Source organism: Eleutherodactylus coqui, chromosome 7 (assembly GCF_035609145.1).
Source record: "Eleutherodactylus coqui strain aEleCoq1 chromosome 7, aEleCoq1.hap1, whole genome shotgun sequence".
NCBI classification, from domain to species: Eukaryota; Metazoa; Chordata; class Amphibia; order Anura; family Eleutherodactylidae; genus Eleutherodactylus; species Eleutherodactylus coqui.
Window position 1 is genome coordinate 119,969,687 of NC_089843.1, and position 14,990 is coordinate 119,984,676.

A 14,990-nucleotide genomic window follows, 5' to 3' on the forward strand; every position below is an offset into this window, starting at 1 on the left:
TATATTTAAGCCCTTCCCAAAAATTCATTGTGCAATCGCCGGCAGCCCATTGCTTTCAATGGAGCCGGTTGTATTGCCGGCTCCATTGAATTCAATGGGCTAACATCGTTCTGCCGGGACAAGGTGAGTATATATATTTTTTTACTTTTTACACATTTTAGGATGATTTTCAGGTAAGGGCTTATATTTTTAAGCCCTTCCCGAAAATTCATCCCGCGCTCGCCAGCAGCCCATTGCTTTCAATGGACTAACATCATTCTGCTCTGCCACAGCTGTTACAGCTGTGGCAGAGGAGAACGATCGTTATGCTGACAGTGCACTCTTGCCACTATTGTGGCTTAATAGTGAGACCTCGGAGCCCAAAATGCAGCCCTGCATGTTGCTCCTCGCCTGCCCTATCAATTTCTGTGTTTTTTACATGACTTTGGTGATTTGCTAAGATTTTCACAAATGAAAACCTTAGCGGAGCACCAGTCATATACAAAAATGCTCGAGTCGCCCATTGACTTCAATGGGGTTCGTTACTCGAAATGAACTCTCGAGCATCACTGAAAGTTCGACTCGAGTAACGAGCACCTGAGCATTTTGCTGCTCGCTCATCTCTAATTCCTATCTAGACCCTTATCATTGAAGGACGTTATGGCCGGCTTCACACGGTTGAAAAAAATTGTGCGGGATTTATGCGTTGTGAAACACACAAATATGAACCCCATTCTTTTGAATGGGGTCATATACATGAGTGATGTTTTCCCGCATGGCACTGTGATGTAATGCAGGAAACAAATTGTGGCATGTTCTATCTAGCTGTGTGATCTTCATTTATCAGAACAGTCTACTAGAAAAACTATATTTGGTGTTGTCTTCTGCCCCAACATAGCTTGTACAGTTGCTATAACATAGAGCATATGTTATTGTGGTAGAAACAATGGCCCTAAAAATCGGTTAAAAACCCACTGTAATGCAACTGTTACAATCAACAGACTCCTGTTGCACGTTCCCTTCTCACGTCTAAGCTATGGTTGAGGCAGTTGCTAGACAACTGTAGCCACAGATGAAGCATTGGACTGGATTAGCTAATCGCTTTATTCAGCCTACCTGGTTATGGCGGATGGTTATTTGTTAGCTCCCCTTTATAGATAATTAGAGATGAGCGAGCATACTCGGTAAGGTGATATACTCGAGAGAGCATTGCCTTTTTCGAGTACCTGCTGGCTCGTCCCTGAAGATTCGGGGGGGGGGGGGGGGAGCGGGGGGTTGCAGAGGGGACTGGGAGGGAGAGAGAGAGGGATCTTTCTCACTCTCTTCCTCGCTGCCCCGCGCCGCCCCCGGCTTCAGGGATGAGCCAGCAGGTACTCGAAAAAGGCGATGCTCCTTGAGTATATGACCTTACCGAGTATGCTCGCTCATCTCTATAGATGATGTAGTGGGAGCACTATGTGTCTCTGATAGCTGACTATAGTGTTCATCAGCATCTAGTTCTGAGTCCAGTATAGTCTGTCTGTCTTCTCAGTGTGATTTACTCCCTGGTGTTTGTGTCTAGCTTATGTCTAAACGACTGCACAAGCGCTGACGACACCGCTTGGTTGTTAGCATTCTTGCAGAGCATTTAGACAAGCTGATCACCGCTGGATCGCTGACTACTTGCTCACCGCTGGATCGCTGACTACTTGCTCAGCGCTTTACATTCTATTTCACATTTAAACGCATTTTGAGCGATAATCGTCCCATATAAATGATTCTTTTGTCAATGTGGTTATTTGTATTCTCTGCCTGAGTTCATTTCCAGTGTTTCTTCAGTTTCTGTCCTGGCATTATGCCCTCATGTGTTAGAGATGGAATACCATCAGCACCAGCTTTGATTGATAGCCTAGGGCTGTGTAGGGAGAGTGGTGTCAGTGTGAGGGATACTTCAGGGAGGGATCACAGACCAGAATTAATTCTGGTTATTACTTTGGTTCCATCATTGACTCCAGTGTCATTATATTGATCATCATTTAAATCCCCTTGTACCATGCTCCTGTCCCCTGTTGTCTAATGGAGAGCTCCCATACAATTTGTATGTTATAGTATTGATACATGCTTCATATCTTTCTTTGTGATGTCTGCTTGACTGTTGAACGCTATTTGGCTCCCTTGCGGGTCTACTGTATGATAACTGAGTCAAGTTTTGCTGTTTAGCGCGCAGTCGGCATTGCTACAGCAACCTGTATTTCAGTAAGACAAAGGGTCCAAAACTCTTTCTAGTAGCATATGTAGCTTGTGGTTTATTTGCATAATTTCTGCCTGATGTGGCAAATGACAAGGTCCTTTGATAGTCATAGGTCATGGTTAATATTAAATTGGCTTTAACTTGATTTGTTACAAATGATAATGACCATACATAACTATTAAGGTAGCAGGTGTTGTATGTAAAATATTTTTTGTTTACATCTAAAATTGAAAATGAAATATGCAAATGACCCTCATTTATGGCTAAATTAAATTGTTAGATCATCTCTTGAGCCATTAACCTCCTAATCAAAATTCGCTAGATAGCTAAAATTGCTTGCACCAGAATGCGAGAGCCAGACCGACAACTCATCAGAAAACACTATACAATAAAATATGCATAAAGTAAATAACCCAGTGAAGTAATAATTAAAACAGAATATGAAAAAGAAATAGTGTAAAACTGGCTATGGGGGCTGGTGGCATATTTATTGCGCACAGTGGAAAAGAAATGAGGATAATTACAGATACCAAATGCTTGATCATGCAATTCAATTGCTATATTATTATAAATCATTATCATCCACATTTTTAATACTAGCTTATGGGTATGATGAATGTGCTATATTGTTTCAATAAATTGATTTTAAAGGGGAAATTTGGAGCAGCTTCATAGTTTTATTGTCTAACTGTCAATCAAAGATAGGTATAGTAAAATATATAATAAACCATGAATTAGTTTAATTCAAAATTCACAATTATACCGTATTGGCCCACTGTCTAGGCCCACTTCAGACAATAGTACTACTGCTGAATTTTTGGTCCCATATTATGGTCACAACACACAAGTTGTGGTTCTACTGAACAAACTTTGGTTCCAATGGAACCCTATGGTGATCAAATTTGGTTCAGTAGATCTGCTGGTGTAGGGGTGTTAGCACTGGGGTAACTATAGAGAATGCAGAGGATGTAGCTGCACCCGGGCCCAGGAGCCTTAGGAGCCCCACAAGACCTCTTTTCTCCGAGCCTAGTACTATGAATAAAGCATTATAGTTGGGGGCCCTGTTACAGGTTTTGCATTGGGGCCCAGGAGCTTCAAGTTATGCCTCTGCATTAAGGGGTTAAAAGAAGTTAGGGGGCCCCAAGATCAACTTTTAGGTGTTAGGTACCTGATGCAGACACTTAAATATAAGTACAATGCACCCAACGAAAGATTTATGTTAGATATTTGAAGAAAAGTATCTTGTTCAATAACATATTTTAGTTATTAGGATAATGAAAAAAACACTGACTATATTATATATATGAAACAGAGGACTTTACTAGATTGTATATAACTGTACAGTATTTACAAAGATATGTACTGCACACAGTAAAGAAAATGTATTATCTTGCTCCATAGAGGTTATTGGAAGTAACATTACATGAAGCCATACCTGCATTGTGTGCATGCAGTATAGTCCTGATAAGACATGGCACAATGGCCAATACAATGTACCACATGACATGTATGATATAAATAATGACCAGTCTAAATGAGCAGAGTAAGTAAGGTACTGCAGTTTTAATGAGAAGATAGAAATACAATAGTCTCTATCGCACGCCTGCACGCTATGGGGTTCATCAGAGGTCTATTAACCCCTTAAGGACATAGCCTATTTTGGGCTTAAGGACGCAACGATTTTTGGCGGATTTTCATCTCCATTTTCAAAAGCCATAACTTTTTTTACTTTTGTGTCGACGCGGCCGTGGCGAGCTGTAGTTTTTATTGGTGCCACATTTGGGTACATAGACTATATTGTAAAACTTTTATTATTTTTTTTATGATAACAGGGAGAGAAAACGCATCAATTCTGCCATAGAAGCAGAATTGATCATGCAGCATAAATGATACAATACGTTTTTTCTGCGAGATGGTACGGTTACAACAATACCAAAGATCTTATATTTTTTTTTCCATTTTTCCACTTTTCTGCAATAAAAACCCCTTTTTTAAAAAATCTTTCTTTTTCTATATTGCTGCATTCAAAGTCCTGTAACTTTTTTATTTTTCTATGTACGGAGCTCTGTGAGGGCTTATTTTTTGCGAGACAAGCTGTAGTTTTAATTGGGACCATTTTGGGGAATATATGGCTTTTTTGATCACTTTTATTACATTATTTGGGAGGCAAATTGCCTCTGTTTTTTAGTGGTTTTTTTAATGCTTTTTACCGTACAAAATAAAAAGCATGTTCAACTTTTTGTACATGTCGTTACGGATGCGTCAAAACCAAATATGTGCCTTTTTTTTTTACCTTGCTAATATGAGAAAAAGCATTAAAAAGGGGGGTTTTTTTTACATTTTTCTTTTTTGTACATTTTTGGTAGCTTTTTTTACACTATCTATGTCCCTCTGAGGCCTTAGTCAGACGGGCGTTTTTTCGCGTGATTTGCGCATCGCATGTCGCATGCGCATGCACAAATCGCGTGACCGGCGGCGAGAAATCGCGGGAAAAATCTGCACCTAGCCGCGTTAATCGTCGCAGCAAAACGCCCGTCTGACCGGAGAAAAATCGCCGTGCGCATCAAAATGCACATGAAACTTAGACTGACCAGCGAAAAAAATGATTTTGGTGCGCACATAAAATGCCGAACGCAGATAGGCGCGATCTGCGAATCGTCGTGTCCTATAATTTATCGCATATCTGCATAAAAAGCGGACATGTGACCGATACCATAGCGAACCATTGGTTCTATATATGCGCGAATCGCATGCGCATGCTCAAATCGCGCGAAAAAACGCCCGTCTGACTAAGGCCTGAGGGACTTAAAGCACAGCACTGATGATCGCTGTGATAAGGCATGGCAAGACTTCTGTCCTGCCATGCCTTATTGCTTATACAGCGATCCCAGGCACTGGCGAGAGCCCGGCAACTTCACAGAGGGAGCGCGGCAGAGAGGGGGTTAACAGCGGGGGGCACATCTCTGATGCATCCCCGCTGTTGCAGCGGGAGGCCGGCTATCACTGACAGCCGGTTACTGCTGCGGGATAGCGCTATTCCTATGACGTAAGGGTATGTCATTTTGTGGGAAGTACCCCGCTCCCATGATGTACCCTTACGTCATGCGGAGGGAAGGGGTTAAGCAAGGATGCCAGCAGGTATGCGGAATCGCCATAGCTGAACAAGTCTGTCTTATGACGTAACCAAACAGCACCAAACAGACACCATTGACTATAATGGGGTTTGTTCAGTTTCCGCTCAGCTCTGCGGTATTGTACTGGATGAAAAAACTCTGCATGTAGTGCTTTTTCTTCTGGTATTTTGTGCGGGATCTACAATGGAACCTCCGAAAGAAGGTTCCAACTCAGATGTGAAAGCGGCCTAATAATCACATAATGTCTTTTGTATCGTTGTCAATCTTCCAAAATCAATTAAACATTTGTGAAAGTCAAGGCAAAAAGTGACAAAAATAATGTGTTTTGCATTTTCTTGGGCATGAAATAAATACAGGATCAATGAGCACTTACCAGATTTGCTATGATATAATGGTATCCTTTAACATGTTTACCAATGGTGATTACCTAGGAACAAGACACAAAATAGTATGTCAATCTCCAACTAGTCAGTATTATGTGATCCCCACCCCACCCCCATAAAATTAAGGCAAAAAAATAAATAAAAGTGTACATAGTCTTCTCATGCAGTCCCACAGTATGGACACCCTAATGCATCTGACATAAGATATCAATGTACTGTGAGCATCTGTATTGTGGAGTGATAACTCCATTCAATAATATGCATCGTTCCCAGCATAGACGTATATAAAATTTGTGACAAACCTGATCCACAATGTCATTTACTTTGTCCCTCTCACAGTCAAGAATCACCCGCCTCTCCTTTTTTATTTCCAGATCCTGGAAGAGGGATCGGTACGTCTCATCTTTCCTGTCATTATTAATGTTGCCTACATTGATTGCTGTCACTTGCCATTTCTTCTCAGCTGCAGAATCCAGCACAGCTTGCAATGTTGATAAACCTTTAGATATAAAATAATGGACATAAATGCAGCCAAGATCAGGGACTAAAGAGATTTGTCTATAATAGAAGCGCTATGACCATTTATTTTACTTTCTCACAAGATTTCCCTAAGTAGGAATATTTTCTATCGTATAGCTCACCATGTAGTATTAGGCGGTATGGGCAAAAACTGGACTTTATTTTCCCTTACATGGATTATCTCACAACAGGTTTTACCCATCATGTGGACACCCCACTGCATCCTGAAGTGAATGGTCATACATGGACACAACTACACCATTCGCTTCAATGGGACCTTCATAGATTGCCATGTTAACTATTTCCTGCAGTCCTCTTGAAATGAATGGAGCAGTGATGCACTTGGCCACCCGTTCTAGTCAATCCAGGACGGAGCAGTGGCTGGGTATGCATAATAGGTAAAACCTGTCATCAGACATCCCTTTTAAGGCAGTTATTTCTAAGCTTATTACCTTCGAGAACCCCTGACTAACTTCTCCACTCTTGGGAGAATCCCTATTCACATTTCCACCTGAAGGAAGCTTAGTATAGGAGAGTTTAAATGCCTCGCATTAGATTTTTGTTTTTCGACATGTTGACTGTTTTGCCATTCATGTTTAAGCACATTGAAATCAGTTTGCCATCTCTATTATTAAAGTAACACAGCTCAATTCTACTGCATTTGGGGGAATCCCTGAGCGAGTTCCAAATAAGCATGGGGTTCCAATGCTGGAAAGTCAATGAGCATCCTAAAGTTGACCAACCTAGCATGATATCATGAGTTTAATTTAAACTCAATGCTGTTAAATTCTGTACTCGCTGTCTGGATACATCAAGAAGGTTTCCAAAGACAAAGGATTATTATGAGGAAATTCTATTTATCATATTCTATGTACTTTTATAGTCAGTTTGTGTGTATTCCAACAATTTATTTCTGTTGCTTATATAGTGCACCATATTTCACAGCACAGTACAGAGAATGCCATCATTCACTTCACTCCCTGTCCACAATCAGGCTCACAATCTAAATTCTCTATTTCAAACACTGGATTGGGTAAGAAATCCCATACAAATAGGGCAAAGATATTAACTCTCTGCCCTTCCTTGAGGCTGCTTTCACACGGGCGACAAAATCGCGCTTTTTTTCTCGCGATGTGACAGCGCTACAAATCACATGTGAAGCCCATGCTTTCTAATGGGTTCCTTCACATTAGTGATGTTTTGTAGGCTGCTACATTACAAGAGAAAAAAAAAAGAAGACGGCATGCTTTATACAGCCGCGATTTACGATGTTTTGTAGCCCATGTTTCCCGAACAACAGAAATGACAGAACAAGTGTGAAAGAAGCTTAAAACATGTAGTACATTAACAGTAACATAAATAATGAATACAGGATGATTGTTAACTGTTTTAATTAAGATACCTTATAAATGATGTACAAACAAGCTGCTAGTGTTCTATATGCTAATCAGCCTTTGTTGCTTACTAAAAATAAGTCTTGTTTATCTAAGTGCCATTTCTTATAGTTAAAAAAAACTGAAAGTTTCATGAAGAATTATTTTGAACTGCAGTTGGTGATGAATTCATGCAGAATATTGTCTTGACATGTGCTATAGTCATACCCATGCACCAGTGAGGAAACAATTACTTAAAAAGTGCACATTTTTTACCATATACAACATAGATAATTCCCCAGCACACAGCCTTATTACAGTTTGGAGCATTAGCTGTATACATGTGTGTGTGTGTATATATATATATATATATATATATATATATATATATATATATATATATATATATATACTGTATATACTCGAGTATAAGCCAAGTTTTTCAGCACATTTTTTACCATATACAACATAGATAATTCCCCAGCACACAGCCTTATTACAGTTTGGAGCATTAGCTGTATACATGTGTGTATATATATATATATATATATATATATATATATACTGTATATACTCGAGTATAAGCCAAGTTTTTCAGCACATTTTTTCGTGCTGAAAAAGACCCCCTCGGCTTATACTTGAGTCAGGGAAAGGTTAAAAAAAAAAACCCTCCATACTCACCTCCCAGCCGGAATCTGTGTCCCCGGCGGCAGCAGTGCGGCAAGCTGCTTGAATTCTCCCCGCTGTCATCCCTCGTCGTCCTCTCTGCTCGTCTCTGGCATCCCCTGCAGTCAGTGCTGTGATTGGACCGAGCGCCAGCCAATCAGAGCCGGCGCTCAATCATTCACAGCCAATCAGTAAATGCTGCTTTAGAATTCTCCCCGCTGTCATTTCCCTGCTCGGTTTTCAAATCCCCCACCGTCAGCGCTGTGTAAGTAAGTGCTGTGATTGGATTGAGCTCCGGCTGTGATTGGCAGGCACTCGATCCAATCACAGCGCTCACTTACACAGCACTGACAGAGCTGAGCAGAGAGGACGGTGGGGGATGACAGTGGGGAGAACTCAAGCAGCTTGCCGCACCGCCACCGGGGACACAGACACCGGCTGGGAGGTGAGTATGGAGGTTTTTTTTTTACCCAGTATATATTTGAGCATAGCTCAGCTTATACTGAAGTCAATAAGTTTTCCCAATTTTTTGTAGTGAAACTTATTGTCTCGGCTTATACTCAGGTCGGCTAATACTTGAATATATATATATATATATATATATATATATATATATATGTGTGTGTGTTCAAGTAATATCCGGTCCTGTTTTAGGTGGGGATCCGATTCCACCCTCGGCTCTAGCAAAACTTTAAATTTGTTATGGGTGAAATATGAGCATAAGGTCTCATGCACATGGGTTAGCAATGCTTCCAGAGGACAATATCTCTGTAATACAGTCTATGATAAAATACGGCACAATTTTGACACAAGAACTGTATTTGACGTTTAGTACTTTTCTATTAAAAGACAAAAGCATTGTAGAGTTTTGTATTGCAAGATGTTTGAGCACAGGGACCCCTTCATCAGGTATTTAATAAATGAAGGATTAAGTGTGGCTTTACACGAGCTTGTTTTTGCATGTACATATGTGAGTACATAGGTGTGCACCCATGTACGTGCAAAAATACGCATAAATGCAGGTCCGTGCAGTGTTTTCAATGGAGCTGCGGCTGCTGCCGGCGGCTCAAATGAAAACAATGCTCTGCCGTCACCTCTGAATTGTTTTTCATGGAAGGGCTTTACATATAGGCCCTTCCCTGAAAAAAACAATCATTTTAGTGTAAAAAAATCATACCCTCCGCCGCTGCCGTGTCCCCCATGGGAATGGAGAACACACCTGCCACATGCGGCAGATGTTTCCTTCATCCCCACTAGTAAAAAGAATTCCCTGTGACAGATGCAGCAGAGGAATTCTTCTATTCCCTACTGCAGCTGTCACACATGACAGCTGCAGTAAAGGATCCTGCTGCCGGCACCCGTCAATGGATTTCAGTGAAGGGATTTCAGCCCTTCCCTGAAAAACCATGAAAAAAAGTTTTTTTTAAAAACTCACCTCCCTTCAGCTGCTGGGGCTCAGCCACGTCTTTTCTGCGCTGTCCCCGGCTCTGCAGTCCTGATCAATCAGCAGGCGGGGATTTAAAATCCCCACTTGCTGAAAGTGCTGATTGTGATTGGCTGAGGCGCCTCAGTCAATCACAATCAGCTCTTTCAGCAGGCTGGAATTTTAAATTCCCGCCTGCTGATAGATCAGCACAGCGGTGCAGAACCAGGGACAGCGCAAGGATTCGCGGCTGAGCCCCAACTGCTGAGGGGCTTTCAGGGAAGGGCTTTAAAGATAAGGCCTTCCCTGAAAAGCAATTTAAAATAGTGTTAAAAAAAAATAAATAAATACTCACCTGCCTTCAGCTGCCGGGGCTCAGCCTCGACCTCTGGCGCTCTCCCCGGCTCTGTAGTTCTGAGCTATCAGCAACCGGGGATTTAAAATTCCCACCTGCTGGTAGCTCTGATTGTGATTGGCTGAGCGCTTCAGCCAATCACAATCAGAGCTACCAGCAGGCGGCGATTTTAAATCCCTGCATGCTGATAGATCAGCAGCGCTACAGAGCCGGGGACAGCGCGAGAAGTCGCCGCTGAGCCCCGGCAGCCGTCAATGGATTTCAGGGATGGGCTTCATAAGTCCTTCCCTGAAAAGCCATTTAAAATAGTGTAAAAAAAATAAATAAAATACTCACCTGCCTTCAGCTGCAGGGGCCTAGCCATGACTTCTGCCACTGTCCCCGGCTCTGTAGTTCTGAGCTATCAGCAGCAGGGGATTTAAAATCCACGCCTGCTGGTAGCTCTGATTGTGATTGGCTGAAGCGTTGAATCATAATCAGAGATTTTAAATCACCGGCTGCTGATAACTCAGAACTACAGAGCCAGGGACAGCGCCAGAAGTCGCGGCTGAGCCCCGGCAGCTGAAGGAAGGTGAGTATGCTTTTTTAAAAAATTTTTACACTACTTTTATTGGCTTTTCAGGGAAGGGCTTATGTTTAAAGCCCTTCCCTGAAATCCATTGATGGGGATGCCGGCAGCAGGATTCTCTACCGCAGCTGTCATGTGTGACAGCTGCGGTAGTGAATTGCAGAATTCCTCTGCTCATCTGCTACAGATGTAGCAGCAGGGAATTTTTTAACTAGCAGTAGTGAAGGAAACATCTACCGCGTGCGGCAGATCTATTCTTCATCCCCGCGGGGGTCACGGCAGCGGCGGAGAGGTAAGTATTTTTTTTTCTTACACTAAAATATCCTGGTGAAGGATCCCCTGTGCTAGGAAAGCAAATATAATTTTTCTGGTTAGCCAAAAAAGGTATTACATCTACAATACAAAAGTATTTAACATCAGATAGATTTTTCTCTCTATCATGACAATGGTATATTTCAGTAGGTGGCAATGAGCTGGTTAAAAAACGTTTTTTTATGTTTCTTTTCAAGAACATAATGTTTATCTTCCAGGAACAACTTTCAAAGCACTACAATAAATGTCATGACCTTAGGGAGACAAAATGCAAAAACTTGAAATAAATTAAATGGAAAAAATTCCCCAGAGGACTGCATCGGCGCCCATGTTACTGCAGGAAGAAGACGGCCGCACTTCAGGACGGACGTCTCTCTGCGGCGCCGGGGAAAGAACATGTGACTGGCTTCATTGAAGGTCATGTGTTCTTTCTGCTGCGCTGTGGGGAGTTGTCAATCCTGAAGTACGGCCATCTTCTTCCTGCAGTAAGGGCTCAGTCACACGGGCGCACCGATGCCCGTGAACGGGCGCTAAAGCGCCCGTGTGACTAAGCCCAGGCCCTCAGCCATTTTTTTCAGTTTATAAAACAATATATAGCAATCAGAGGTGTAACTTGAAGCTCCCAGGCCCCAATGCAAAACCTGGAACGGAGCCCCCAACTATAGTGCTTTATTCATAGTACTGGGCTTCCTATATGGAGAAGAGAGGCCTTATGGGCCCCCTAAGGCTCCTGGGCCTGGGTGCAACCGCATCCCCTGCATCCCCTATAATTACGTCCCTGATAGCAATAGACTCTAATCTGGCATTCATGAAAGAAAAATGCTAGTGATACTAAGATACTCTATAGACAGACAGTATTCTATCTTCTGGAGGAGAGCTATTTTAAATATTTTTCCCAGAAAGCATTATCCTAAAGCAGCCTTACTAGCTGCATCTCCACAAGGAAAATTAATACCAACTTAGATTCTCCTAATATACGGTATAAATACTAGATGGCTACTGGAAATACACAATATGAGAATGCACTTTTACTGAATCTTTTTAGAATTCTTTAGCAATAAAAAAACAGGAATATTTCCTGTCATTTTGATGAAAGCAAAAGGCTGAAGAAAGCATTGCTGAAAGAGCTACATGTGAACATACTCTAAGGCTTGCTTTGTAGGCTGTAGAGATGAGCGAACGTGTCCGTAACGGACACATCCGCACCCGGACACCGGCTTTAGCGAACACTGGAGTGTTCGCGCGTAAGTGTCCGGGTGCCGCCGGGGGGCGGGGAGATGCGCGGCGGCGCGGGCGGCAGTAGCGGGGAACAGGGGGGAGCCCTCTCTCTCTCCCTCTCCCCCCCGCTCCCCGCCGCACCCCCCCGCGCTGCCATGGCGGCCCCCGAACTTTTTCGCCCGAACACCGAGGTGTTCGCAAAGTTCGGTGTTCGGGCGAAAAAGGGGCGGGGCCGAACGTGTTCGCTCATCTCTAGTAGGCTGTATGGCAATTAAATAGAGATGAGCGAACACGTTCGGCCCCGCCCCTTTTTCGCCCGAACACCGAACTTTGCGAACACCTCGGTGTTCGGGCGAAAAAGTTCGGGGGCCGCCGTGGCAGCGCGGGGGGGTGCGGCGGGGAGTGGGGGGGAGAGGGAGAGAGAGAGGGCTCCCCCCTGTTCCCCGCTACTGCCGCCCGCGCCGCCGCGCATCTCCCCGCCCCCCGGCGGCACCCGGACACTTACGCGCGAACACTCCAGTGTTCGCTAAAGCCGGTGTCCGGGTGCGGATGTGTCCGTTACGGACACGTTCGCTCATCTCTACAATTAAACCCTAAAGTGGATTTCTAATGCTATTTTGTGCTAATAGTACTACAAATTTTTCAAGTGGCTAAAACTAGATATTCCACATTTGTGTACAAACTCAATCTGTAAAGCTTTAACCTTTCCCGACATTTAAGGTGCATGAAGGGGCGTATAGAGCATGTTCATGAATTACGTTTGCGCCATACGCCATGTTTGCCAGCTGTGTCATACAGTTCACATCCAGCATCAATAGCTGGGATCTCAAATAACTCGGATCCCAACCGTTTCAGCACTCAGATGTTGCAGTCAAAAGCTACCATGGCATCTGAGCACCTAGACAAAGGGATTGAGCTTCCTTTGTCCTCTAATTTTCTCTGCCGCAATGCAATCATGGGGTACCGAGCAGTTATCATGGCAGCTGGGGGCTGGTGAAGTACTCATATTAATAGGATGATGACCCAGGCACAATACACTGCAATAGAGAAATATTGCAGTGTAGTGATCAAGTGATTGCAAGTTAAATTGAAACTAAAAGAAATATAGAAAACAGTTTAAAAAAATGTTATTGAAAAATTAAAAATATTAATTCGTATCACGTACAATTCAGAAGTATTAATATATCATAATATTTATTTAGCATAGTGAATGTCCAAAAAAACCTAAATACTAGAACTGCAGATTTTTTTAGTCACCTTGCTTCCAAGAAAATTTGAATAAATAAGATCAAAAGTTGTATGCATCCCAAAATGCTACAAACAAAAACTACAAGTCACCTCATAAAAAAACAGGCTCTTACACAACTCCAGCGATCGAAACCTAAAAAGGTTACAGATCTCAGAAAATGGTTACATATATTTTTTTTTTTTGCTTAAGTTCTTAAAGTTAATATTTCACTTGCACAGTGGATGTCATAAATAATAAAAAGGTAATTGTTTTTTTTTTTTCAGTTTAACCCACAAACAAGCCTTTACAGGTTTCTCAAAACTTTATATGGTAAAAAAACAAGCCCTCATACAGCTACAGTAGGTCAATGGAAAAATACAAAAGTTACGGCTCATGGAAAGTAAGGATAAAAATGGAAACGATGAAAAATTTAAAAAATGGCTGTCGAGGGAAGGGATTAATACATTTTCAGCCAGAAATGAGTATATTATTACATGTATATTAAATGCCTAAAGGAATCAAATTAGTCTTCATTTCCAAAGATTTTAGGATCTCTATGCATAAAGCAATATATACTGTAGTGGAGCAAAATCTTATAATTAAAGGCCATAAATAAAAAAAATAGCATTTTACATACATCTGCCATAGCCTGCCATTAAAAAAACTTTTCACACATGATTGTCCATTAAATATGTGGGCACATTGATGTATATTGATGAGATTGTGTTTCTTATGGTAAAGCAGTACATTACAAACATTTTATGAAGTTAGCTTGAATAAGCTGGAAGAACCTGGGTTTCAGGGCTCAATAACACGGGCGTTTGTACGCACGGCTAACAGCTGTGTTTGTGATCCACATCTATATAAACCCAATGGTTTGCAATGGGAGCGGTCACATGTGCAAATTTTTTATGAGCACAAATGCATGCAGCGAAAATTATAGGACACAACGATTCGCAGAATGCATGTAACTGCGTTCTGCGGCAAATTGGTTTTCTGTGTATGTGCACAATACAGCCGGCTCCATTGAAAGTATAGATTTAAAACATTTTTTTTTTTTAGGATGGTTTTCAGGGAAGGGCTTATATTTTAAGCCCTTCCCCGAAAATTACTACAGCGCTTGCCGGCAGCCCATTGCTTTCAATGGAGCTGGCTGTGTTGCTGACTCCATTGAATTCAATGGGAGAACATCGCGCTCCTCTGTGACAGCTGTGGCAGAGGGTAGTAGGCAGCGCCCTTTTTGAGCATCAAAACGCCCATGTGACCGAGCCCTTTTGTGCGGATGAACGCTGCTAGCAGCATTTTTTTCTGCCGTGCTGCTGGCTTTGGTCACGCGATTTTTTGAGCGCATCAGTTATGTGCACAAATAATCGTGAGACAAAACGTCCGTGTGACCGAGCCCTCACACACTGTCAGCAGTGTTTTTTGCGTTCTTTGTAGCTTTTTTGTGGAGAGAGGATGCATTCCATGCATTTTTTCCCACAGATGCAAGGCGTTTTTCAGGCAAAAATGCCTTGCATCATTTCTGTGAAATTACGATCCTCTCACGTGTGATTTCAATGGGGAGCCTTGCATCAAACTTGCATGCAGATCGCAGAGCAT

At 42.3% G+C, this 14,990-nt stretch overlaps 1 protein-coding gene across 5 annotated transcripts in view; it reads right to left on the minus strand.

Annotated features, from left to right (window-relative positions):
- GRIA2 (glutamate ionotropic receptor AMPA type subunit 2) overlaps positions 1 to 14,990 on the minus strand; it is a 190,886-nt gene that overhangs the window by 79,934 nt on the left and 95,962 nt on the right. For all 5 annotated transcript variants that reach the window (XR_010785816.1, XM_066573595.1, XM_066573596.1 and 2 more), the window contains exons 4-5: positions 6,029 to 6,225; positions 5,717 to 5,770 (exon numbers count right to left, since the gene is read on the minus strand). Coding sequence is in view for 4 of the 5 variants with exons in the window: in XM_066573595.1 (XP_066429692.1) it covers positions 5,717 to 5,770; positions 6,029 to 6,225 (251 nt within the window). In the remaining variant the exon portion in view is untranslated. The remainder of the gene's footprint in view (positions 1 to 5,716; positions 5,771 to 6,028; positions 6,226 to 14,990) is intronic.